The sequence below is a fragment of the Diabrotica undecimpunctata genome, chromosome 9, assembly GCF_040954645.1.
Source record: "Diabrotica undecimpunctata isolate CICGRU chromosome 9, icDiaUnde3, whole genome shotgun sequence".
Lineage (NCBI taxonomy): Eukaryota > Metazoa > Arthropoda > Insecta > Coleoptera > Chrysomelidae > Diabrotica > Diabrotica undecimpunctata.
This window is the reverse complement of record NC_092811.1, coordinates 80,914,332-80,940,582: the sequence shown is the minus strand read 5'-3', so window position 1 is coordinate 80,940,582 and position 26,251 is coordinate 80,914,332. Positions and strand designations below refer to the sequence as shown.

Genomic DNA, 26,251 nt, shown 5'->3' with positions numbered 1-26,251 from the left:
CGTGTATAGAAAAATTTTTACAACTTATGCAGATACAATTACAAATAATGGAAAAAAATCAACAGGAAACAAAACAAACCATGAAAGAAAATCAACAGGAAACAAAACAAGCAATGGAAAAAAATCAACCGAAGACAAAACAAGCCTTAGAAGCGAACAACAGAAAAATGGAAGAACGTATAGAAAATAATGAAAAGAAAATAAAAGGATGTTTGAAAATGAAGAAAGAGATGAAAGAACAAGAAATCAAAACTAAAGATCAAATGAAAGATAATTTGAAGGAATTAGAAATCAAATTTAAAAACGCGATACAAGAAGACAAGCGAGAGATAGAAGAAAAAGTTAAGCAAAACGAAAAATAAATTGCGGAAATCAAGACTCAACAAAAAGTCGGAGAAAGAAAGGAAATATTCATTCATAGTAAAGGTGACGTAAAAATCCAATTTGACGGAGATTTGAGAAAAACAAACAACGGTTCCATTTATCAAAAATTAAAAATTACAATATGTGGAAAATTTCGAAGCGCGTAAAGAAACTATCAGAAACCATCTCAAAGATGAAGCAAGCCTATGGTTTGACAGTAAAGAAGATGAATTGAATAGCTAGGAAAGTTTTAAAAAAAAATTTTTAAATTATTTTTAGGACAAAATCCAGCAACTGGAAATTAACAAGGAACTGCATAACGGGAGATATAACGACAAAAAAGGAATATCAGAAAAAACCTATGCATTACAGATATACAACAACGCCAAACATTTGGAATATAATTATTTATCAGAACAATTGGTAGAACTAATTGCCAGACATTTCGAGAAAACTTTAGAAGATCATATTACATTGCAAAATTATAAAGATATTGATAGTCTTTGTTAATTCTTAAAAATAAGAGAATCGCGTCTACGAGACAGAAAAGCTAGAAGAACTCAAGTAACGCAGGGTTGCAAAAGGAGGAGACAGAATTATCGTCCAAAATGGCCACAAAGGCATTTTGTTTGTAGCCAAAAATGTGAAAATAGAGAAAGAGCAGAGAGAATTACAAACCAAGAAACAAACAATGGAACAAAGACAGATTCAGGGAAGATCGTAATAGAAATACGTATAAAAATTCTAGAGAAAATAACAATTACAGGAAAAGAAATGAATAAGGTTTTCAGAACAATATATACAACTCATAACGGCCAAGAGAAGTAAGAAGGGAAGTAAATAACAAGCTAGTAGAAGAGTATGTGGAAGAGAGACAATGCAATGACAGCAGAAATATATAAGGACAACATGAGAGTTTTCACAAAGGCGCTCACTAAAAACAAAGAAGCAAACTGGAATTTTTGATCTGAAATATCGCTGGTAAATAAAAAATGAATAGAAGAAGTTAGTTTGACAAATTTAATTTACAAAATACCTAGGGTAAATTTAGTGGGCGCAAACAGACGAATATTGGCAATGATAAATGAAGGCATACGAATTAAGGTACAACTAGGAAACAATTATTTTTCACTATAATGTGTAATCATGCCTAATATGTCGTATGATATGATAGTAGGTGTGGACGAGTTATCGGAAAAACATATAGTGATGAATTTTAAAATAAAACTATGGAAATTAACGAAGAAGTGGTTGAATTGGAGAAAAATTTGAATAAGGACAATGACGATGATAAGAGGAAGACAGATCAAGCGGATAAAGGAAAATCGGTAGAAACGAATGTGGCAACGAAGCAAAGACGAAGAAGCATAAAAAGGCATATTATAAAGAAAAATTTAAAAGAAATTAATGACTGGAATTTCTCAAAAGAGATGTATCCAGAAGAAAAGAAAAGCAAAAGATAGAAGAAGTTATTGCCTGGAATTTCTCAAAAGAGAGGAATCCAGAAGAAGAAGAGAGAAGGATAAAAAACATAGTCACACATCGGATACATGGAACAAGATGAGCATAGCCGGAAATATAGAGTCGAAACAACTATATTTGAAATTGGAATGTATGAAGACGAGGAGACAGAATGCACTATAAATATGTGTAAACAAGATAAAGAGGACGAAAGAGAACTAATTTGCGGACTAAGACAGGAAAAGGAGACGCATTTGGTTTTAAAAAAATATGAAAATTTAACAAACCAGGAAAAACAAACTGGCCAGAAAATACGAGCATACGTTTGAAGTTAAAAATTTGGAAAATTTTCGATATACATATTTTTACATCGTTTTTTAACTATTTATATTACTGAATATGCTACTCCACTTTTCATAGCATGGTGCTAATTTAGTCAGTTTCTGCCAATCTGCTTTCATAATATTAGAAATGCATGTTTTATTTAAGGTTATGTTATGTATTTAATGGGATATTTTTTACGTATCGTATTTTTGTGTAGGTATATATACATTTTATAACGTTACTATGTAAAATTTCTTTATTCCTTTTTGTTTTCACTTTTCATAAATAAAAACTATTTTTGCCATTGATCCAGGTAAACTATTATTTTATTTTATTTAAAGATTTCATTACACTAGATACAAACCTCAATTAAACTTGCATGCTTTCCCAAAAAAGCGACAGGACTCCTAACGTTTCTATATATTACACTTGGCGCAAGATGAACAGCCAATTTAATTTTTTTATTGTACTCTGGTTTCTCTGCAACAAATGCAAAAAAAGAAGTGGTGCCTTGTGAATGTCCGATATAAAATGCTTGAGAGGCGTTGGTAACATTCAAAATATAATCTACTAGAGCTGTTGTATCGTAAATAGCGACTTCGTGCCACCTTAAAAATAAAGTTTATTGATCAAAAATTGAAATAATTTATGTATACTATTATATCTTATGACAGATATTCTCAAAAGTACCAAAAATATATATCTTTTATTATTAGTTTAGAAAGCTGTTAATCAAAGAGTTAAAATTACTGAAACTATATCTGTTCTATTGGTAGAATATTTGAGGTTTTCACATTTTTCTGGAATAAAGTCGGTCTACTTATTTTGATGTGAATAGTTGTGTTAGTGAAGTTTTGATGAGTATTAGGCGCTTAGGCATTTCTTGGCCAAAAGTGTTAGATTGTTGACTGGTCAGGTCAGCGCATCTTCTTCCTTGTTAATTCACAGGATAAGCTGTGTACTGGTTCTTTCCATTATCGTTTATTACCTGTTCTGGTTTTGACTTCACCCCATATTTTTTTGTTTTCTTGTAGTAGTTCTTTTCCAGCTGTTCTCTGATCTTCCTCCCTTTCTTTTTCTCTCTAGTTGGTATTCAAGTGTTGTTTCATTATGTTGCTTTGATTTCTTCTCAAAGTATTTCGAATTCATTTTCATTTATTTCCCTATAGTCAATTTGAAAGTTTGCTTGGTTCTTTCCCATTTATTTTCTGTTGAGCCAGTATATTTTAGAATTTTTCTTAAAGATTTATTTCAAAAGTTTTTTGTTTTTTAGTTGTAGTTTCGTCCTGTTTCCATGTTTTTAATGATATTTATAAGAGTTTTATAAAATCTTCATTGGTATCTCATATAATTTTAGGATTTTTCACATTATTTGTATATAATTTACAAGGTCTAAGCGCCTTTCAGAGTCGATAAAACTTACATATATATCTTTAGTTCATTTATTTATTTGTTTTAGATAATTCTAAGGCTGCAAATTTGGTAATTATTCGTCAGTCAGTATCATGTTTAAACGTTTATGTAACATTTCTATTAATTATTCAGTACCTGCTTTTATTACGTCAATGGGTATTTATGTTAAAAACAAAAATGGAGAACTAATAATCAACTTCTGCACGAATAAATAACAAAGAATAAACAACACATTTTTGACCAAAAAGACCAACACAAATAATATACATTTAATTACATTCGTGTACAAAGATCTATGATAGATTATGTTATAACCAACAGAGATATACAATACATCCATCGAAAATAATCGACATAAGATGGCTTAACTCAGCAGATGTAGATAGCGACCATATCCTAGTATTATGTAAAATAATAATTATCCTTAAAATACTTCCCATCCAAAAGAATATCAGAAAAACTCGCTGGGAATGAAATATTAGAAAACGATAACAACGAGGGAAGCTGTACCTCGTTGTGGAGAAGTGAAGATAAAATGTGAAGAAAAGAAGAAAGACTTTTTATAATAGAGAATACAACAAATACATCAGGCGTACAACCATTATAAACAAATCAGAAATAAAACGAATACTTTAGTTGGACAAATAAAAAAGGAACACTGACAGAGTTTATCAAAACAGATGGAACACGACTTCGACGGAACACAAAAAGAAATATGGAGAGTGATCAAAGGACAAAGAAAAGAGATGAACGAACTAATAAAAACTAAACACTTTCAGAAGGAAACATGGGTAGACTACTTTCGATCCCTATTTGCTAAAGGTGACGATAATGAACCACCAACACCAAAGGTGACGACATACAAAGAAATAAATATTGGGGAGAAAGAGAGGAACAACTATTAAGACTAATCCAAAAAATATTACAACAAAACAGAATTCCTCAAGAATGAAGATCAAGCATCCTAATACCTCTCTTTAAAAAGGGAGACAAATCGGACCTGGAAAATTACAGAGGAATTAATTTATTAAACTCAACACAAAATTTAACAACCAAAGTAATAACAAATAAACTGTATGAAATTATAACACTAGCAGAAGAACAAGGTTTTAGGTCGGAAAGATCATGCACCGATGCTATATTTACAATGAGGCAAGTATAAGAGTAATCATTAAAATACAACAAACCGGCATATCTATGTTTCGTGGACCTAAAGAAGGCATTTGATAGGGTCAAATTAAAAGACGTTATGCACTTACTGTACGCAAGTGAGATACTTATAGAAATAATTAAAACGATCAAAAATATCTACCAAAACAACACAATACAAGTAAAAGTAGAACAAGAACTAACCGACCATATTGAAGCCGGCAATGGGATCAGACAGGGAGATTCTCTGAGTCCTTTATTATTCAACCTGATTATGGATGAAATAATAAAATAAGTAATTTTTAAAAAAGAATAACAAATGGAAGAACAACAACTTAAAGTAATCTGCTATGCAGATGACACAATACTACTCTCTCAACGTGAAAATGATTTACAACGTATGTTGCACCAATTTAATATAACCGCCAGAAAATTTAACATTTCCAAAAAAAGACACTTTGATAAATGCAACCAATGATTATACTGCAGAAATAAACAGGCGAATAGAGATTGCCAGAATTGCATTTATACGAATGAAGCCCTAACGTGCAAAAATCTAAATTTGGAGATCAGACTACGTACGATTCGCTGTTATATATTTTCAATAATAGTACATGGAGCTGAGATTTGGACATTAAAAAATGCAATTTAAAAAGAATCGAGGTTTTCGAACTCTGGTTATACCGCAGAGTATTAAAAATATCGCGGACTGATAGAATTACAAACAAAGAAGTACTGGAGAGGGTTCGTAAAGAAATAGAACTAATCACCACTATACAAACCAGAAAATTGGAATACGTGATAGGCCACGTGATGAGGGGACCAAAACATGAAATTTTGAGACTTATAATACAGGAAAAGATTCAAGGAAGAAAATCTGTTAACCGAAGGCAGAACTCATGTTTGAAGAATCTACGAGATTGCTAACCTCCGTAGGACGTTGGCACTCTAAATTGAAGATGGAAGGTCAGATAATAGAACAAGTGATGGAGTTTAAACATCTAGGCATCACATTATCTAGCTACAGAAAGCTCGAAAGTGAAGTGGAAGATTAAGTGAATAGAGCAAACAGAGCCGCAGGCTGCCTAAATGAAGCAATATGGAGAAATAAAAATATCGGAACAGAAATGACAGGTAGAATTTACAAAACAGTCATCAGACCAATAACGACATACGCGACAGAAACAAGAAGTGACAGAGAGAAGACAAAAAGGATGTTAGAAACAGCAGAGATGAAAACACATGCCAGCTGGAGAACATCAAGAACTGAGTAAGAAATAGAAGTAGAGAAGAGAATGGAACGATCATATAAGAAAAATCACAAGAGACGGTTCCCCAATAGGACGACGATCAGTAGGAAGACCACGAAAACGATAGAACAACAACTTACTGGAGGCACATTGAAAACAGCGACAGAGTCATGTCTGCCGCAAAAATAAAACCTACTAAGTCAGCAGATAACTGTTTACTGAGTTGTTATGATTATTAACATTTTCACATTTTTTCAACAAGTCAAAAATAAGATAATGTTAAAGTTAAGTTAAGTTAAATAGAAAACGGTAAGAGACTTCAATTAAATCGAAACGGAATCGTTTACGTGTACGTCTATTTATTTTGTTATCGTCCGTACTCGACGAAATGAGTACAAAAATGATGGTAATTTATATGAGCAAATTGTTGATGCATAGTGAAACATAAATATTCCCAGCATTGCACCGAATGGCTTGATTAAGCTTGGGTATACAGTTTGCTTTAATTGCTATCGACATTTCACTTCATCTTTCTTCACTAGATGTCGCTAGTAGTATACTCTGGTAATTATTTTTCCTATAATTGCCATAATGGTCGGTGCGTTTTGATTTGGTTTGAGTCTTCTTACAAGTCTCTCTGATGACGGGTAGACCCAGAAACACGTGTTAGAGAATGGTAAGAGACTCAAATTATTTGAATTTGAAACAAGATACAGATAGTGTGGATTTCCTGGACTAGTGCGTTTTTCGAGAAAATGCATCTGATTGAATAAATCGAGAAAAGAGAATCAGTGCAAATGGCGATTTTTATGCTTTCATTTGAAGTAGGACGGATTAAAGTCTTTAATGCTTGGAGTATTCCATATAATTCTGCGGTATAGATACTACAACTTTTAGGCAATCGCACAGAGCTTATTGTCGTCGTCAGTGTGGACACAGCGGAGCCACAACAGTCTTCATTCTTGGACGCATCGGTGTATAAAATTTCATCAAATTGTGTTAAGTTAAGGATGTTTTGGAAGGATTTTCTAAGGATTAGGTTTGGGGTTTCTGTTTTGTCGAATCTGCATAAATCAGTATTGAATATTGGAAGATTGTGCATCCATGGAGCTGCCTTGGGGGTATAAATAGAAGTAGTATTGGAGAGGTTGATGGAATCTAATAAAGGAGATAATATTTGTGGTAATGTGAGAGACTGATTGGAAGCGTTTACTGGGGGAGGTTCTATGGGATTGATTAGATTTATTACCGGGTTACTTGGGTTTGCTGATATTCTTACAAAGTATGAAAGTAGAAGCTGCTGCCTTCTTGGATGGAGTGGTGGCTCTGAAGATTCAACGCACAGACTTTCAGCGGGGCTTGATTTGAAAACACCGAGGCATAGTCGTAGGGATGTATTTTGAATCGTGTTTAGAGACTTTAGTAGGGACCTACTAGATGTCATATAAAGAATACTGCCATAATCTAGCTTAGAACGAATTAACGCTCTGTAGATTTTAAGAAGAGATTCTTCGTCAGCTCCCCAAGAGAAGCTAGCAAGAGATTTAAGTAAATTGATTCTTTGGGTACAGTTTCCTTTAAGTTTCTGAATATGCTGTCTCCAGATAAGCTTTTTATCAAAGGTGATACCAAGAAGTGTCAAATAATTAACTGTTTGTAAACGAAGTCCGTTTAGAGTTATAGAAGGTGAATTAGGTCTATGCTTTTTGGTAAAGTGAATTACTTTGGATTTAGGAGCTGAAAACACAAATCCAGCACGCGTAGACCAGGTGTCTATTTTGTTTATTGTGTTTTGTAGCAAAGTGCTGGTGGTAGCTGTGACTGCCTCGGCAGTATAATATAATATCATCAGCATATATCGAGTACCTGACTGGTGGTTCTATATATGAGGAAAAGTCATTTATGCTAATTAAAAATAAGGTAGTGCTTAAGACTGAGCCCTGAGGCAAACCGTTGTCCAAAGCGTGTGGTTTTGATATTTCTCCATTTGTTAATACTCTAAAATATCGACTTGTTAAAAAAAATTTTAAAAATAAATAAATGTTATCAGTTAAATTATATTCCGTTAATTTTCTTAGAATTAGAGGTCTTTGTACAGTGTCGAAGGCACTTTGGATATCTAAAGTTACTGCTATGACTTCGCTTCTATTCGAAAATGCATTAACAATGTCAGTATGTAGTGTGACCAGGTTATCCATTGTACTTCGATTTGATCTGAAACCTGTTTGGAATGGGTCAAGAATATTATTTCTTTCCAGATACCATTGTAAGCATTTATTGACCATCTTTTCTAACAGTTTACATAGTAAACAAGTGAGAGAAATTGGTCTATATGATTTTAGAAGATTTGGAGATGAGTCATTCTTTTTAATAGGAATTGAAGTCGCTTGTCGCCATAACGTTGGGAACTGGTTTTGAGACCAGATCTTATTATACAACTCTAGCAGTTTGAGATGTGTGTCTGGATGGAGATTTTTTAAGAATATTGATGGGATATCGTCAGGACCGGCTGCTGAGTTTTTCAATGAAGATATGGCTTCGTTTAATTCTAGGAGATTAAAAGGAAGATTCATAGAGCTAGTGTTAGAAAATATTTTGGGGCTGGAAATGTTGGTATCTGAGTTATTGGAAAGATTCGGAATATTTGACTTATCTGAAAAGTGAGAGGCAAAGATATCTGCAATATGTTGATCATCGGTAACTGTATGATCCTGCAGGGAGATGGCGGCTATTTTTCTGGATGTATTATGACCTTTCATACGTCTTATCTTTGACCACATTTGCGCGGGAGAAGTATCTTTTGTGATTGAACTAACGTATTGATTCCATGAGGCTTTCTTACTTTCTTTTAAAATACGCCTAGAATTGGCCCTAAGTTTTTTAAAATTTATTAAATCCGTGGTGGTACGGGTCTTCCGGAATTTATTTAATGCTTTTTTGCATTGTTTGACAGCTATTTTGCACGACTCATTCCACCACGGAACAGGTTTCTTGGAAGGATCAATCGCGCATTTACCAATACATTCCTCAGCAGATTCAGTTAAACAATTATTTAATAGTTTTACATCTGTATCTATATCATTGTTAAAAAGTAATTCATCGGTTTTTCCATTAACAGTGGTTCTGAAAAGATCCCAGTTTGCTTGAGTGATTTTCCATTTTGTTATAATTCTTGAGGACATTTTTGACTGGTCAGAGATAAGAATAGGAAAATGATTACTATCATAGAGACTGTTTAATGTGTACCATGAAAGTAAAGGAAATATTCCGGGATTACAGAAAGATAAATCTATGGAAGAGAAACTACCTGATTGGATGTGAAAGTATGTACTACTTCCTGAATTTAGTAAGTTTATATTTACGTTATTTAGGAAATTTTTGATTGTTTTACCTCTTCCAAATGTGTTTTCGGATCCCCACATAGTATTATGTGCATTAAAGTCACCTACTAAGATAAAAGGTGTAGGAAGCTGAGAAGTTAAATGTTCAAGATCGGAACTTATTAAACAGTAGTTTGAAGGGATGTATATGCAACAAATTGTAATTTTGTAGGGACACCAAGCTGTAACGGCTATAGCTTCGAGGTTTGTGTTTAGCGGAAATTCTTTATGGAAAATATCAGTGGAAACAAAAATTGATGCTCCGCCACTGGCACGAAGTTGGGTAGTTCGAATATAGTGGTAACCTGTAAAATTTTTAAGTTGTCCGGAATATTTATCAGTGAAGTTTGTTTCTTGTAGGCATAGAAAGTCAGGAGAAGACTCAGATATGAGCTGTTCAAGGCGTGGACGACGGGGATAAAATCCGTCACAATTCCATTGTATCAGTGTGAAGGTTGAAATTAATATGTAGAGTGTTTGGATGTTTGCGAGGTTTGTGAACTCTCAGACAGGTATTCTTTATCACAAGCATCCTGGGAATTATCAGGACTGTTTATACTTTCAGAATCATCTGTTGCAGAATGTATTTTAGTTTTAATTTTTTTAATTAAGCGTGTAATTCTGATTTTTGTAGACCTATCTTTAAAATTAGGGTTTATTGATTGCAAAGTTAGAATGAGTGATTTAATATCTGTTGCGAGTTTAAATGCTTCTGAGACAGGGTCACAGCTGCCGTAAGCGTTCTCGATAAAGGCAATTATGTTATCAGGAGGAACTGCAAAAGCTTCTGGGTTTTGTTTATAGGCTTCGTGTATTGCTTGCTTGGAGTCAGTGGATAGACTGGGGTCGAGAGAAGAACTACGTTTTCGTTTCTTTTTTGTGTTGGAGGTGTTAGAGGAACTAGGAACTGTTTGTTTGGGAGGAAACATAGTTTGTTCTGTTGCAGGGTTTTCCCCAGATTGAAGGGTCTTATCGCTTATAGATGATACAGATGAGCGTGGCCTTTTCTGCGAAAGATGAGAACTTAAACATAGTTTATCTGACTTTTCAGATATTGTATCATTTTCGCAATTCTCTGAGGAAGACGACAAATAAAATAGATTTGTTTGGAAGGGAGATGATTCAGAATGAGATGGAAATTGTGTATTCTGTTGCTGTGACGTTGATTCGGTGGGGGGATTTGGGAGGACATGGGAAACAGTAGGATTTTTAGATGATAAGTTGTCAGATGAAGTATTGGGACAATTAGAAGCAACATGTCCTGATTGTTTGCATAAGAAACATTCCATTTTGTCCGTAGACAGAAAAATTCTATTATCATTGCCTTCAAAAGGAATTAACAGGGAGTTGTGAAGCTCAAAATTATCAGAGGGAGGAAAAATATATACTTGACGGCGGAAGCTAAGGATGTGGGAGTATTCATCACCTGGAATGCCCGCTTTGAGAAAGGACACGGGGGAGGCTATTTGGAAACCAAGACTTTTCACTGCATTTTCGGCCAGTTCATGGGGAATGTAAGGAGAGATGTTCGAAATTAATATTCTTTTTGTTGGGGAGACAAGTTTACGAATACTTAAAGTAAGGCGTCCGATTTGAAAGGTTGGATGGAATTTCAGAAGTTGATCAACGAGATTTGAGTTCACTAGATATATGCAGATCCTATTGTTAGATATTCTGGATGCAAAGGAAATATTTTTTGGTCCGATGATGTCACCAATGGCTTTAACGTAGTCTAGAAGTTTAAGGTTTTCTTCTGCGTGAAGAACTATCGCCTGTTCTTTTTTTGGGAAAGATGGTTTCGGTGTATATTTTGCAGCGGTTACGTATGAAAGAGATGTAGTTGCTGGAATGTTGTTTGTAGCAGTTTGAAGGGCCATTGTTAAGGTAGAAACTGTAGGAGTATTGTTTATATTTGTACTGTCCATGTAAATACAGACAGTAACCTCGTTTTATTTCTCTTCTTTAACTAATTTTGCTATCCAAATTTGTATTAAAATCCATTGAATTGGATGGCCAGCAAGAACCAGCAGACTGGTAAAACCAGTCTCTGGTATGCACTTTGTATAAATTAAATATAATTTATATGATTTAATAATATAACAAAAGCAATACGTACAAAACTTGTCCAGAAATCACTTTTCGAAATTACACTATTAAATCTAAATTAAACACTAATTACTACCGATAGGGCAAACTGGATTTTAATTGTACTTGGCACACGTCTTACTCGTTAGAGTGCTAGAACAGGAATGACTGTCAATTTAAACTAGTTATTTTAAAGACAATTTAAACCCACCTATTCTATAGCTACAGAATTAAGAATAAACCATGGATAAATAAGTATAAACCAAAGTTAAGTAATTTAAATGCTATAACTAAATGTAAGTGTAAACATTAATTAATGTATTTAACGTTCCTAATAAACTCTATCTTATCGTTGGATATCCGATATCAATTTGTAAAAACATTTATTATTCCTTACTTCTATACGGAATGGAAACATGGACTCTCGGAATTACAAGTCTGAGGCTTATAGAAGCCTTTGAAATGTGTGTTTTTCGAAGAATGCTGAAGATTTCGTGGACATAGCACGTGACCAATAACGAGGTGTTGAGAAAAATGAGGACTGAGAGAGAACTCCTAAATATTGTAAACAACAGAAAAACGAGTTATCTAGTATATATTTACAGAGAAGGAAAATATAACTTTCTACGACTCATAATGGAAGGGAAAGTAGAATGAAAAAGAGGTCCAAAAAGAAAAAAAAATGCTTCTGACTGAAGAATGTAAGAGACTGGACAGGCATGGACACACATTCGATACTAAGAACAGCTCAAGATAGAGAGCAATTTGCTGTAGTTATAGGCACCCTTCTCTAATGAAGAAGAAACCTTAAGAATAAGTGTAAACAGCGTTTTATTTAAATAGATTTATTCAACAAAAAACATAATATAATTAAGGAATAGGTATTTCTATAATTAGACATAATAGGCTATAAGTGAGTAAAATATTTTTGTACTCGGTATTGAAATTTTTCTCACGAATTGTCAGCAACAGCCGACAACGAGTGGTAAATAAAAGTTCAGTCATTAAAAATACTATAAGAATAAGATAAGTAAATATTACATAATTTTATAAAAATGTATTCTTTTCGCCTATCCGATTTAGCAAATCGCTCTATGATTGCATCAACATCTAGAGCAATTTCAGGATACACATTGATGAGTCCTAAACCAGTTAACCTTTCCGCAGAAGTTCTATTTCTAAGCCAAGTCTTTAGACGCTTAAGCGTAGAACGCTCTGTTGTTGCTGCACTGACTGGCAGTGTAATTAATATTTGCAGAAATATTCTGGTATTTGAATACATGAATATCGCAGTTTTCTAATACTTCTAAAATACAATTAGGAAGTTTTCCATTATTTTGTACGACTCTTTTCCACTTTTGAATCCACAGTAAAAACTCTTGTTCTACTGTGGAATATGCAGTAAGTAGTAGTTGGTCCAATAATATCCTGGAAGGTGTCAACAATTTTTTTTAATGCAACTTTATCTTCTGGTGTGTTATCAATTTTAGGTAAAACAACTCGAAGATTAAATAGATTTATAACGTTCGGTGAAAGTCGTTCTTCTAAATCAGTTAAGATATTGTCTAAAAGGGGTAAATAAATAGATCTTCGGAAATATTCTTCGCGAGAGTTAGCAGATTGGTTTTGACAACATGTTTGACGAGAAACTATATAAGGCATCTTTAGTTCAACGTCTAGTTGTTCAGCTATTTGTTTACTTCAGAGTAAAGTTTGCTAAAAACGGATTCAGCATTTGATCTTTTATTTTGAAGAATGCATTTAGTGTCCTCTATGGTCTCAGTAGCCTACTTAAAAACTAATTTTGGTGACTGAAGAAGACGAATAAGTGATACAGTTGTACCTAAAACATCACTAAGACAAACTGCTGTTCCACAGTTTCACAAATACCTTGGACAGCAGCTCCCAGTTCCTTTATTTGTATTCACTAACGTATCAGACAGAGGTAATGCAACAACAATATTCACTTTGATATTTATTATAGATAAATTATAAAATGTGGCACACAGTCTCAACAATTATAATACATATTCAAATTACAAACAACCAATTCGTAGACAAAACTGAAGATAAGAAATACCTAATAGAAAATAAAAATGTGCGGATTTCGTGCGAAAAGTCGTGTCATGTACATTGAATGAGCAATAATGTGTGGATGGTAATTCTATCTCATCGATAATCGAACGATTCTTTGGCACTCAAATGATAAATTGACAAAATTTGAAAATCGCGTAACTCTGAATTCATGGACGTCTTAGTCGAGGTATTACTGTATTTAGAATTGTTAATTTTTTTAAAGAGCAATTTAAAAAGTCTTCCGTATAATTCTACACTTACCGCTAGAATAAATGAGTTTGAATCATTTTAACTCTTGACTTTCTGCTTATAGGGTTGATGGATTTTAAATTATTTTTTTAGGATTATTTGATTGATATTTAATTTTGTTTTGGGGGTGGTCATGACCCCCGTGACCCCCCCCCTTGGATCCGCCACTGTGTCCGTGCATCTTTTGTTTGACAGGGGGGAACAAGAAAAAGCCATTGGGCGATACATCGGCTGAGTAAGGGCAATTTTTTATTTCTATTGTTCGATTGTAAAAACTTAAAAGGCAACCCTTGTACTAAAAATATTTAGTTTTTTAGATACATCCTTTATTTACAGCTGTTATGGCAGACGAACACCCTTTAGTACCAGCAGTAATGAGAGATGAACAGAGATGAATTTTCACAGGGTATGCTCTTATCACATGTAACTTTTTTTATTGATTATATAACTTCTTAATTTTTTACACTGTCAACTTCTTAGACCTGTTCAGAAGAAGATACTATAGACTACGATTCGGATGATTCAATCAAAGACAGCGATTACATACCAGAACATGAAACCGAGGGTTCTTTAGGTAGTAAAAAACATGATCGAGATAATGAAAAACAGGACACAAAAAAGGCGTAGATGGAATACTGCAAGATCTTCAACGTGAAAAAGAAATATTGAAAAGAAAAAGAGAAATACAGGTCAAACGTACAAAAGTGCCAATGGGAAAATACAGGCGTCCCAGATGTTTCAGCCAGCAGATTGTTCAAAGGGTCTTTACAAGTGTACGACAATATTTTCTGAGGAAGATCGCAAATTATTATGCCAAAGATATTGAAACTTAACATATCAGAGACGAAAAGACTTCATACTTATGCATGTAATATTAAAAGAAGTACAAACTCGTAGACTTAATGCAGTTCAACATAACAATGAAAACTGAGAGTATGCTGGTGTGGACAACGGGGCAAGAAAGCTCCCTCCAATAAAAGTCTAGAAAAAATTATAACTAGAGTGAAGAAACTCATAGAAAGTTTTCCCGTTACTGAAAGTACTGAAAGTACACAAGGAAATTAAGTAAGAGATCGTACTTAGATACGAATTTAAACATTATGAAAATGTATGATTTGTTTCTGGAAAAATGCAGAGAAAATCAGTGGGCAACTGTAAGCCTACTAATGACCTACCGGAGAATATTTTGCACAAAATACAATATGTCATTTTTTAAACCAAAGAAGCATCAAAGTGGTACTTGTAGTGAATACCAGAATGCATCTATGGAGGAAAATATAGCACTAAAGGTAGAGTACAAAGAACATCTTGAAAGAAAATCAATGTCTATGAAAGAAAAAGAAGCAGATAAACAAAAGTCTGTTACTAATGCCAATTTTAAATCTATAACATGTAACATGCAAAGCGTGCTTTAAATTTCTTTTGCTTAAGTTAGTTTATTATACTAGCTGCGTAAATTAAATTTATACAACTTTACTATAAAGACATAAAGGAAGCATTAAAAGTCACAAAGAAAAACGATATCAACATCATAATTGGCGATTTTAATGCCAAAGTTGGTAGGGGTAGGTGTGGTAATGCGTTCGGTGATTTCGGTCTGGGTAACAAAAATGAGCGAGGAGAGTTACTAATTGAATTTTGTTATCACCACGATTTCGTCATATCCAATACGTGGTATCAACTCTCACCAAGAAGATTGTATACATAGCGAGCACCAGGAGATCGTCCAGGTCATATGATACGAAATAAAATTGATTATATCTTGATAAACAAAAGATTCTGCAACTATATAAAAAAAATGGCCGCTTACTCTGGTGCGGACATTTCGTCTGAACACAACCCCCTAGTCGCTAATGTAAGGCTTCGATTGGCAAAGGTTAAAAAACTGTCTAATAAAAAAACATAACCACTAGAACATTATTGAGACATGAAGAGCTTAGATCTACATACAGTAAGCACATCAACGAGAACTTGAGAAATATACGAGGAAATTACATAGAGGAAACCTATGGAAAAATAAAAATAGCTGTAGCCAATATGATGCAGTGAAGGGTTAAGATGATGTTGGGGCATTACCAGTAATGGATTTTAAAAAAGGACTAGAATTTCAAGACGAGGTTACCTTAGTAAAAGTTTTATTGTATTAGTTTTATACGTTTTACAACTTACCCAAAATTCCAAAATTTTCTATCTTTCTCAGGGTCCATTGTCTTATGCTTTTTAGCGTGGAGGTTTCCTCTGGTATTTGTCAACCAGACATCAAATCCTCTATCCGATAAATAGTATCCTATACCATGGTCTATACCAGCTGCGATAAAGTTTTCTGAGCAGCCGCATGTTCCTGGTACCAATATTACTGGATATTTATGAGTTTTTGTGAAATTTTTGCCATGTGGTATTCTGAATATCGTAATAATATAATCGTCTTCGGTAACTACGTGATGGATTTCAACTGGATATCCGTATTTTGTTAAGGTCTGAGTCTAAATACAAAACGTAAAGTATGTGATTGAGTTTTAGGAATAACAAAGTAAAAGATCAATTGGTATCAGTACAAGATTAAAACGAGACAAATAAAAATTTAACAGTAAAATAAGTTAAATAACGTTTTTATTTCTAGAAATTGGAAAAAGGCCAAATTGTCTCAATAAAAGAGATGACAGCATACGGTTACCTTCGACATGGAGACCTCTCATAAAGAAAATATTGTCCGCTCCATCCGCGAATTAAAATTCCACTGTCAGAAATGTTCGCATTAACTCCCGTGCCAATCCCCGCACCAATCTCCGCGTCAATCCCCACCCTAACCCCCACGCCAACCTATACCCAAACCACGTCACCATAGACAGAATAAATAAACCGTCCTCTATCCCCAGCGGCAGTAGTGCATTGATTAGTGATCAGTGTGGTAGTGGAAGCTTGAGAGAGTAAGACTTCTAAAGCCATGAAGAAGACATAAAAGAGGACATCGAAAGCTCGGAGTAATGAGAATTAACGCGGTTTAACCCGAAAGACTGTTGAGTTTATTATTGATTTTTGTAATAGTATAAATCTTAGCTATAGGTTATATATATATATATATATATATATATATATATATATATATATATATATATATATATATATATATATATATATATAAGAAATACTAGATATTATTGAATGTGGATATAAACAAACAACACAGTTTATTAGGGCTGCAGTCAGTAGGTTTGGCCGGGATGTTATAGAAACACTCTTTTGACTTTTGGTCGAGCTTTCGGAATTCTTTTATTCCTTCTTCAAGACACTGTAATTAGAAGAAAGTGTAAATATTTACAACATATCTCAAATTGTCATTACAACTTACTAGTCGTTGAGATTATTGGTGTAAAGCTACGACCCTCAACATTAAAAACACACATATAAAATATAACATGTAAAATAATGGACAAAATACATTTTAAAATTTAGTTGGAAAGTTAAAATTTTGTTAGTGACATCTTTTAATGGTGTGTTTTGACTGATCCATAGAGAACAGAAAAAAAAAACAAAAATAGTGTAATTAAAAGGATTAGGAGTTCTTGCTACTATATTAATGGAAGTAGTATATTAAATCTGTCTTGATAGTATGCCATATATTTTGTATGCAGGTGTATTATGGTGTGTATATGTAAAAGTAAATCTATATTTTATTTTTGATGTTTTGTCAGTAAGTAACAATAAATGTTGCTCAATTTATCTATGTCTGACTTTTTATTTATACAAGACGTATTAGATTTTATGTTGTAGATTAGTTGTAGTGAAGTTTTGGGAGACATTCGTTGGACTTTCCGAGTTTGAATTTGTTATCAGCCCAAAGTGTCTGATGAGGCTGGGCTAGGCCGAAATGATCATAACACTTTATTGATACCGATTCAAGCACGGGAAGTTTAACGAATTTGTCCTCCTAGGCCATATATTTGGCCATTTAATTTAATAAAGCGATAGCGGCTTTCGCTAAAAGATTATATCTTTTACACATTTCGCATAGCGCAGAGGATACAGAAAACGATATTATCATATCGTTCTCGTTCACGGCCGCCAAAGCAGGTGGCGACTTTGTAGCTAACTACTGTTGTAGTGAAGTTTTGGGAGACATTCGTTGGACTTTCCGAGTTTGAATTTGTATCAGCCCAAAGTGTCTGATGAGGCTGGGCTAGGCCGAAATGATCATAACACTTTATTGATACCGATTCGAGCACGGGAAGTTTAACGAATTTGTCCTCCTAGGCCATATATTTGGCCATTTAATTTAATAAAGCGATAGCGGCTTTCGCTAAAAGATTATATCTTTTACACATTTCGCATAGCGCAGAGGATACAGAAAACGATATTATCACATCGTTCTCGTTCACGGCCGCCAAAGCAGGTGGCGCCTTTGTAGCTAACTACTGTTGTAGTGAAGTTTTGGGAGACATTCGTTGGACTTTCCGAGTTTGAATTTGTATCAGTCCAAAGTGTCTGATGAGGCTGGGCTAGGCCGAAATGATCATAACACTTTATTGATACCGATTCGAGCACGGGAAGTTTAATGAATTTGTCTTACTAGGCTATATATTTGGCCATTTAATTTAATAAAGCGATAGCGGCTTTCGCTAAAAGATTATATCTTTTACATATATATATATATATATATATATATATATATATATATATATATATATATATATATATATATATATATATATATATATATATATATATATATATATATATATATATGTATATATATATATATATATATATATATATATATATATATATATATATATATAGTGTTGTGATCTGCTTTATGATGTTTTATTATTAATTAACACTAATTTAATTAATCCAATTATTTAATTAATTAATTCACTAATTTATGCAGAGTCATACAAATCAATTACTATTAAAAAAAAATGACCATATAAAAATATAATTTATTCACAAAAAAGCTCTTTGAAACTTGGAATCTTAGTTCGTATGCTTATATTTGATTTTATCTTTAGAATATCTTAAAATTTTTTTTCATTCAATTTACTTGACTGGCCTTTAATTTTTTACACCAATGATGTCTCCTCTCGATCAAACCACAGTTCCTTCCTTGATTGATTATATCCGGCTACCATCAAATCTTTCCCGTTCTCAGCATCGATCCAAACCGCATACCAGCAAACTACTCCTCCGTAAACACAAGCCCAAGCCTCTTTTGACCGGTACTCTTTATTCACAAATTCTCCTTTCTTTCTCAAATTATATCTCGTGGACTATGCAGACTCAAAAGAGGTATTAATCTTCTCGATTTTGATCTGCTCTCAGCTTCCACCTTTTTCACTAACAAACGAAAACACTGGTACTCAGATTGACTACACGGAAACACGTCTTCTCTTCTGGTCTGCCGGTAACATAATAATTCTTTCAATCTCTCCCAGACAACCTTCTCAACTCTCTCATTTCCACCATTCCTTTTTAACCAATCATAAGCATTCATCTTTCCCACTTATTTTCGATTTAGAAAATTTCCAACATGATATTTAAAACAAATAAACTACTTTCACTCAAATTACTTTTCAGAAACCATTAACAATTTTGCCTTTTTCAACAGAAATAGGTTTCCATATTCTTGTTATCTCATATCTAAATCTAATTCTTATTTACTTTCAAAAAATGCCCACCGCAAAATACAATTACAAGTTTATTCCTAAATCTATAATTATACGGGTTCCATTGTCCTTTCACTATTCACTCAGTTTTTCATCAAAACTCGTCAGGGTCCCGTCACGGAACAATGTTTTCTCTTATTCTAACTATTACAAATAAGTACAGGGTTGTATTTTAACTTATATGCCCGCGGTATATTAAAATAATAAAAAAACTCTTTATTCTATTTCTGATCGATACAATTGATCCATAACAATATATATATATATATATATATATATATATATATATATATATATATATATATATATATATATATATATATATATATAAACGTTGACAGCTTGTAACAGTTATAGTTTAAATTAAGTAGTGTAATATTAAAAAAATACAACGTCACAAAACAAATAAGATTTCGAGAGAATGAAGAAGTTACAACGGCAGATAATCAACAACTTATATTATCCCAGACGTTGAGTATACTTCAAAATTTTCAAAAATCTTAAAATTAAAACGTATGTTTTAATTACGGAAGAATAGGGCATTTGAAAAATAATTGCAGAAGCCAATCCCAGACAAGGACATAAGAATCAAATATTGAGGTTAATAGGTCGCTCAGATCGACGTTTAGAAGTCCGTCACATAGTCCTACTAAAAATACTATTGGACCCGTGAATGAACAAGTTTAAAGTCAGTGTCACCTCGAAGAAAAGTTCTGAGTTACTTATCCGAAAACTACTTTTACAACGTCATGTTTAGCATTATACGCGGAAATAAGGGCATGTACAAAGTAAACAGCCCGAAAATTCACCGGTGGTAAAGCACCACGTAAACGATTGGCAAAAAAACTGCCCGTAAGAATGCACCTGCTAGTGGACGATATAAAAAACCTCATGGTTACAGGTCAGGTACCGTAACCCTTCGTGAAATCAGACGTTGCCAAAAAAGAGATCCTAGTTACTATAAAAGCCCTAGAACACTTTTATACTTTCCTGTATAACAGACATTTTATACTTCAACTGTGTAACTTCGATGTAGTATTTTGAAATTTGAATCTCCATAACAATTCCGATATTCTTGCCAGGCGACCCTATTTGAGACGACCAGCACTACAAAAGACTTGAAGAAAAAGAGAACGTAACCGCAGAAGTAAGTAACCACAGTTATCCCTTAATACAAAAAGGGTAACCCTTAATAATAATACAAAAAGAAGACAATGATTAGACTTCCGTGAAAAAACTTAAAAAGAGCCAAAAGAAAAATAATGACTTAAAAGTTATACGAAATTGGCTTAACAAAAGAGTAAGACCCATTTGACAGGAAATTACTAGATACAGTGAAACAATAAAGCCATATTGGGTTAAATAAGAATTTCTGTATCTTTTCAATAGTTTATTATATCGGAAGTGGGAAACTCCCGATAGAGTACGTACAGTTCAGTAAGTGGTACTGCCAAAATCAGACATTAAAAGTGTGTTACAAGAACTTCATAGCAGCCTTTCTGGGGTACATTTTGGTGTCAAAAGAACACTGGCCAAAGTTCGAGACAAAGTTCACACAATAGATTTCCGGAGGGCTTTTGAATAACTTGCAGTGAATATTCTCGGTCTTTCATCGACAGAGACAGGAAACAAAGTACTTAACCCTCGGTTAGTGTTCTGGCGTATACCACACCCCTGCATACTCCAGGTACTCCTATATGCATACTTTATTTCTATAAAATCGAAAGTAGATGAAATAGCTCCTTCTAGTGCCTAGTAGCTATAGTTTGTACATGTTTTCTCACGATGACCTTGTTACCACATGTACATACAATTTCAGTTTGAATTAGGAGTTGGTCAAAGACGGTTGGGCTGTGTGATACCCCGGTACACTTTAGTTGTAACTTTTAGTTGTTTTGTGTTGTAGAGGTAAATTTACATGATATTTTTTATATTTTTTTAAGATGTACTATGATTTTTATTTTTCTTTCAGCGATACTGAATTATAGAATCATTATGTCTTACGAACAAGAACAGGAAGGGTTAAAACGTTTATGGGCGAAGTTTGGTAGTATTTCTGACGATGATAAATCGTTCATTGATAGTGAACCTGAGGAAGAACAAACAGCATTAGAAAGTCAAGAATCAATCATATTGGAAGAAGGGGCTTAGGGTGAAATAGCATCCGAAAGGGAGGATTCTGAAGAAGTGGAGGCTGAAGAAGAAAGTGAATTTTTAACTGGTTCAGAAAGTGGTAGTGAGAATAATGGTAAGAGATACTTTTTAGATAAAGACAAATCAAAGTGGTTCAAGCTTCCAAAAAAAAACAAGTGAGAATAATTTCAGACAATCTGATTACATATTTACTTGGTGTAAAAGGAATAGCACGAGAAAAGCAGAGTGTTCTTGATGTTTGGTTGTTATTCTTTACAGAAGAAATGTTAGATGACATTGTTGACTATACAAATGTAAAATTAGCGACGAAAGCCCCACGGTACGATGCACGACATCAGTATTTAGTCAAAGAGACTGACAAAATAGAAATCAAAGCTGTTATAGGCCTGCTCTATTTGACGGGACTTTACAAGGTAAAGCGACAAAATATTTCAGATCTTTGGAATACTGATGGCAGCGGTATTGATATCATTCGAACAAAAACGTCACAACAAAGATATTTTATTTTGTAGCAATGTTTGCGATTCGACAATGTGCAAAATAAAGTAGAACGGAAACAGATCGATAAATTGGCAGCAATTAGAGGTATATTTAATCAACTCGTTGTTAACTGTAAGATATACTATATACCAAGTCTTACAGTCATTTCTTCAATACATACCGAATAATCCAAAGTATGACTTAAAAGTATTTGCGCTAGTGGATACCAAAATTTACTACCGTCTAATCATGTAAGTTTACGTCGGCACCCAGCCAGAAGGACCTTTTCGACAAAGTAACAATCCGCAAAACATAGATGAACGTTTGATTGGACCAGTTTCTGGTACTAAACGAAAGATTACTTTCGATAACTGGTTTACCAGTTATCCGCTCATGATCAATCTACTTCAGACTCATCATCTTACATCGGTTGGGACAGTTAGGAAGCACAAAAGGCAAATTCTAACAGAACTTCTGAACACACAAGGAAGAGAAATTTGCAGTTCAAAATTTGCCTTCAAAGAAGATATAACGGCTGTCTCATATGTGCCAAAAAGTAAAAAAATGTAATCCTCTTTTCTACATTGTATAATGATGATACTATAATTGGATAAACTGGTGAAAAGAATTTACCTGAAAATATCGACTTTTACAATTCAACCAAAGGCGGTGTAGACACATTGGATGAGCTATCTGCTAATTACAGCGTATCAAGAAATAGTCGTCGTTGGACTTTGAAACTATTTTTTTCATTTTTGAATACAGCTGAAGTGAATGCTCAAGTTACAAATAAAACAAATACAAAAAACAATTAATTAAAAAGACGAATTTTTTTGAAGGAACTGGGTGTGCAGCAGATTTCTGAGTTTCGAAAACAATGAAGACAAAACCCTTCCTTGCGTCGACTACTACGTGATAATCAGCAACCAGAGGTACATCAGTTGGGACCTAAGCGACGTAGGACAAGCAGTAGATGTTCTGTTTGTCCAAGAAATAAAGATAGGGAGACTTTTTACATATGCATGCGATGTGATACTCCAATTTGTTTGGAACACGCAATAATGACGTGTTAAAATTGAGACAATTTGAACTTAGACACTTACGCTATAAGTTTCTTAAGAGTTGTGTGATTAATAAAATTTTTCATAATATCTGAGTGTATTATTGTTCACTCGTGTTTTTTGTTTAGCATAATTGCAATATGTTGGATAAATCATGTTTACCATTTAAATATAAGACGTTTACAGTACCATATTTAATTTATTTGAATCATAAATAAGTAAAAAACCAAGATTAACCATTTTAAATGATTAAATTTAAAAATTTAAAAATTTTAACTTCCTGCGTTAGTTTAGTTTGGGGTATGATATACCCCGGAACACCTCTCGTGCTAATTTATCTAGGCACACTAACGCAGAGTTAAGGTTGCAATGGATAATTGCTGTTTGCATATTTTCTTTTTCTTCTGCTGAAAATACGAGTATAACAATCGTAGGTTGCTTACTCCTCTTCTTTTGCTTCTTTTCGTTTCTTTATATATTTTCTGTAAAGATCCGCAATAATTAAACCACCGTCTATGTATTGCCTCAAAGAATCACTTCGAAGATAGTTCAATTCGGAATTAAATTTATATGGCTACGAACAGAATCCAAAATTTTGTGACTTATTTTCTTGTTATTCTCGTGCTTCCCATGTTTATCTTCCGATATAATAGTAGTTTTTTTTTCACTTGAAACTGCTTTAATTATAGAGCGAATAGCTCTTTCAGTTATTTCAAAATATTAATGAAAAACGTTTTATATAACCGTTCTTGTTTTCTCTTGCCTATAATGAAAAATGTACAATTTGTATTTCTGGGACTAATTTTTGATGTAGAAATACGTCGGTAGCTCAACTCAAGTGGCTGAATACAAGAAGCTAAAATATCTCGCTGTCTTTGCAAGGACCCTAATGCCCTATACTCTTAAAACCGTGTCTCTCTCAGCTTTTCAGATACCCTATTTGGACATTTCAAACGGCATTTGTCGGTACACACAGGTCCCATTTTCTTGGCAGCTACAGGTTTTCCTGTTCTAGAAGTATATCCTTGTCCAGATTTCTTTAGTCCTTTCCTCTTTTTTTTTAAACCAATTATCCACATTTTTTGTCTTTTTTTCTTCTTGTCTAAGAGAGCATTAATAAGTGTTGGTGTTCCAAATCCAGATGAAAAATGACACAGAATACAGTTATGTCAATGTTTCATCGTATTTGTGATGATGAAACAGAGCAACAATAACATAAAATAATAAAATCTACATAAAATAAGACTACATAAAATCATAAGTGTTATATGGTTGAACTCGTATTGAATAGGAGATTCCAATAGTGACTGAATAAACAGGGTGACGAATTTGAAAAACCAAAGTTACTAATAATATAAGAGAAATGGCAAATCTGGCAACATTGCAAATATCAAATATGGAATCTCCATATCGCAAAATATTTGTACCTCAAATTTTGTATAATTATGACTAGCAATTTACGAGATAATTGGCCGTTTCCAGACTTTTGGGCCACTATATATATATATATATATATATATATATATATATATATATATATATATATATATATATATATATATATATATATATATACTAATACTAATAATTAACATTAAAAAACAAAACAAATGTACAACTAAATTATCCAAAGATTTAAGAAATTTCAGCCAGTTGACGTAAAAAATATAAGAACCCTTCACTGGTAGTAGTAACATTAGGGAGATTAAGCCTAACAAATCAATTAGTTTTATTTATAGCATAAATTGAGTTAATAGTATAACTTGTAAAATATAAAATTGTTTAGTTGTTATTTATGACAAATAGAAATAATGATCAAAAAATACCCATACTTACTATAGACAATCTGCTATCAGGATGAAATTGAAAATCAAAAGCTTCAGCAAATAAAAAGTTTAATTGTAATGTGCTGCAAATAATGATAAAATATTTTAGCATTTTACAATCGACTAATCGCTACACTCAAGTTATCTATGTACTCTGCGACAATATTAGCTTGCAGTAATGCTTTAATAATTAACAGAATAGTATCCTTGCAAAATAACAACTTCATTGATTATACAAGGTGGTCCTTAAGTAATTGTACAAAAAGAAACAGTAAATTCTACACTTTAAAATATTACGGTTAAAGTCAACTTGCTTTAATAAAATGTAGATATTAAGAGATGTAAAAATGTAACAGCCAGTCGGCAGTTGCACTTCGAATAGATCTAATACCGACAATTAAATTAAACCCAATTTTTGAGAAGAAAGATTTTGACAGTCATCCTCATATTAGTATTTCCATTTTCTCTAAAAAGTTTGTAGTTCTTTTGACAGCGGTTGCTCTACATTTGCCGTGGGTGCCTCTAAAATTGAATTTTTTAGGATTCTCAAGAAATTAAATATAATCCCACATCTACTAAATATATCTGCTTGGCAGATTGTTCCAATAAATCAGTTGTTGATACTATTGATCTTCCAATAGAGGCTTATAGTGTTTGTCATACGGTAAATTTTTTTGTCGTACCTTCTGTCCCTAATAACTTTATTTTGAGGAATAATTTTATGCATGAATTCTCAGTGTTATTAAACTTCGAGGATGGGACATAGCATTCTTCCCGAAGGAAGAATAAAACAGAAACTTTGTATTCTGTAAACTTATTGTCTACCGCTGAAAGGAATAATGCAAAGTCAAGTAGAAATGGTTATTGACACAGGTGATGTTAAACTATTTAAGAAAAGGAAATATCCTTTGTCTCCATATATAAATAAAACACTACATAAAGAGTTAGATGAAATATTAAGATTAGGAGTAATCGAACCAGCATAATCACCATGGTCAAGTCCAGTAGTATTAGTAAAAAAGAAGTCAGGAGAATATTAGTTTTGTTTTGATGGTCGTTCATTGAACGAAGAAGAAGCTGTAGAGATGTAATTAAAAAAGAACTAGAGGAAAGAGAAATCCCTCTAGGCCTATGAATAAATAGAGAATAATGGCGGTAAGGAGTCGGAAGGCGTCGGAGAATGCTGTAAACCGATAGTAATAGTAGCAATCATTGAACGAGGTTGCCGTTCATGATATTTATCTTTTGCCCCAGATAGACAGAATTCTTTCATTACTTAGAGGAGCTAAATGCATTAGCTCTACTGATTTGAAAAAA

General features: G+C 33.2%; 1 protein-coding gene across 2 annotated transcripts in view; it reads right to left on the bottom strand.

The window, feature by feature from the left end:
• The window catches only part of LOC140449714 (lipase 3-like), a 109,483-nt gene extending 84,379 nt beyond the window's left edge, over positions 1-25,104 (bottom strand). For both annotated transcript variants that reach the window (XM_072543034.1, XM_072543035.1), the window contains exons 1-3: positions 24,945-25,104; positions 15,920-16,233; positions 2,513-2,756 (exon numbers count right to left, since the gene is read on the bottom strand). In XM_072543034.1, coding sequence (XP_072399135.1) covers positions 2,513-2,756; positions 15,920-16,233; positions 24,945-25,046 — 660 coding nt within the window. In that variant the 5' untranslated portion in view covers positions 25,047-25,104. The remainder of the gene's footprint in view (positions 1-2,512; positions 2,757-15,919; positions 16,234-24,944) is intronic.
• Positions 25,105-26,251: the final 1,147 nt, after the last annotated feature.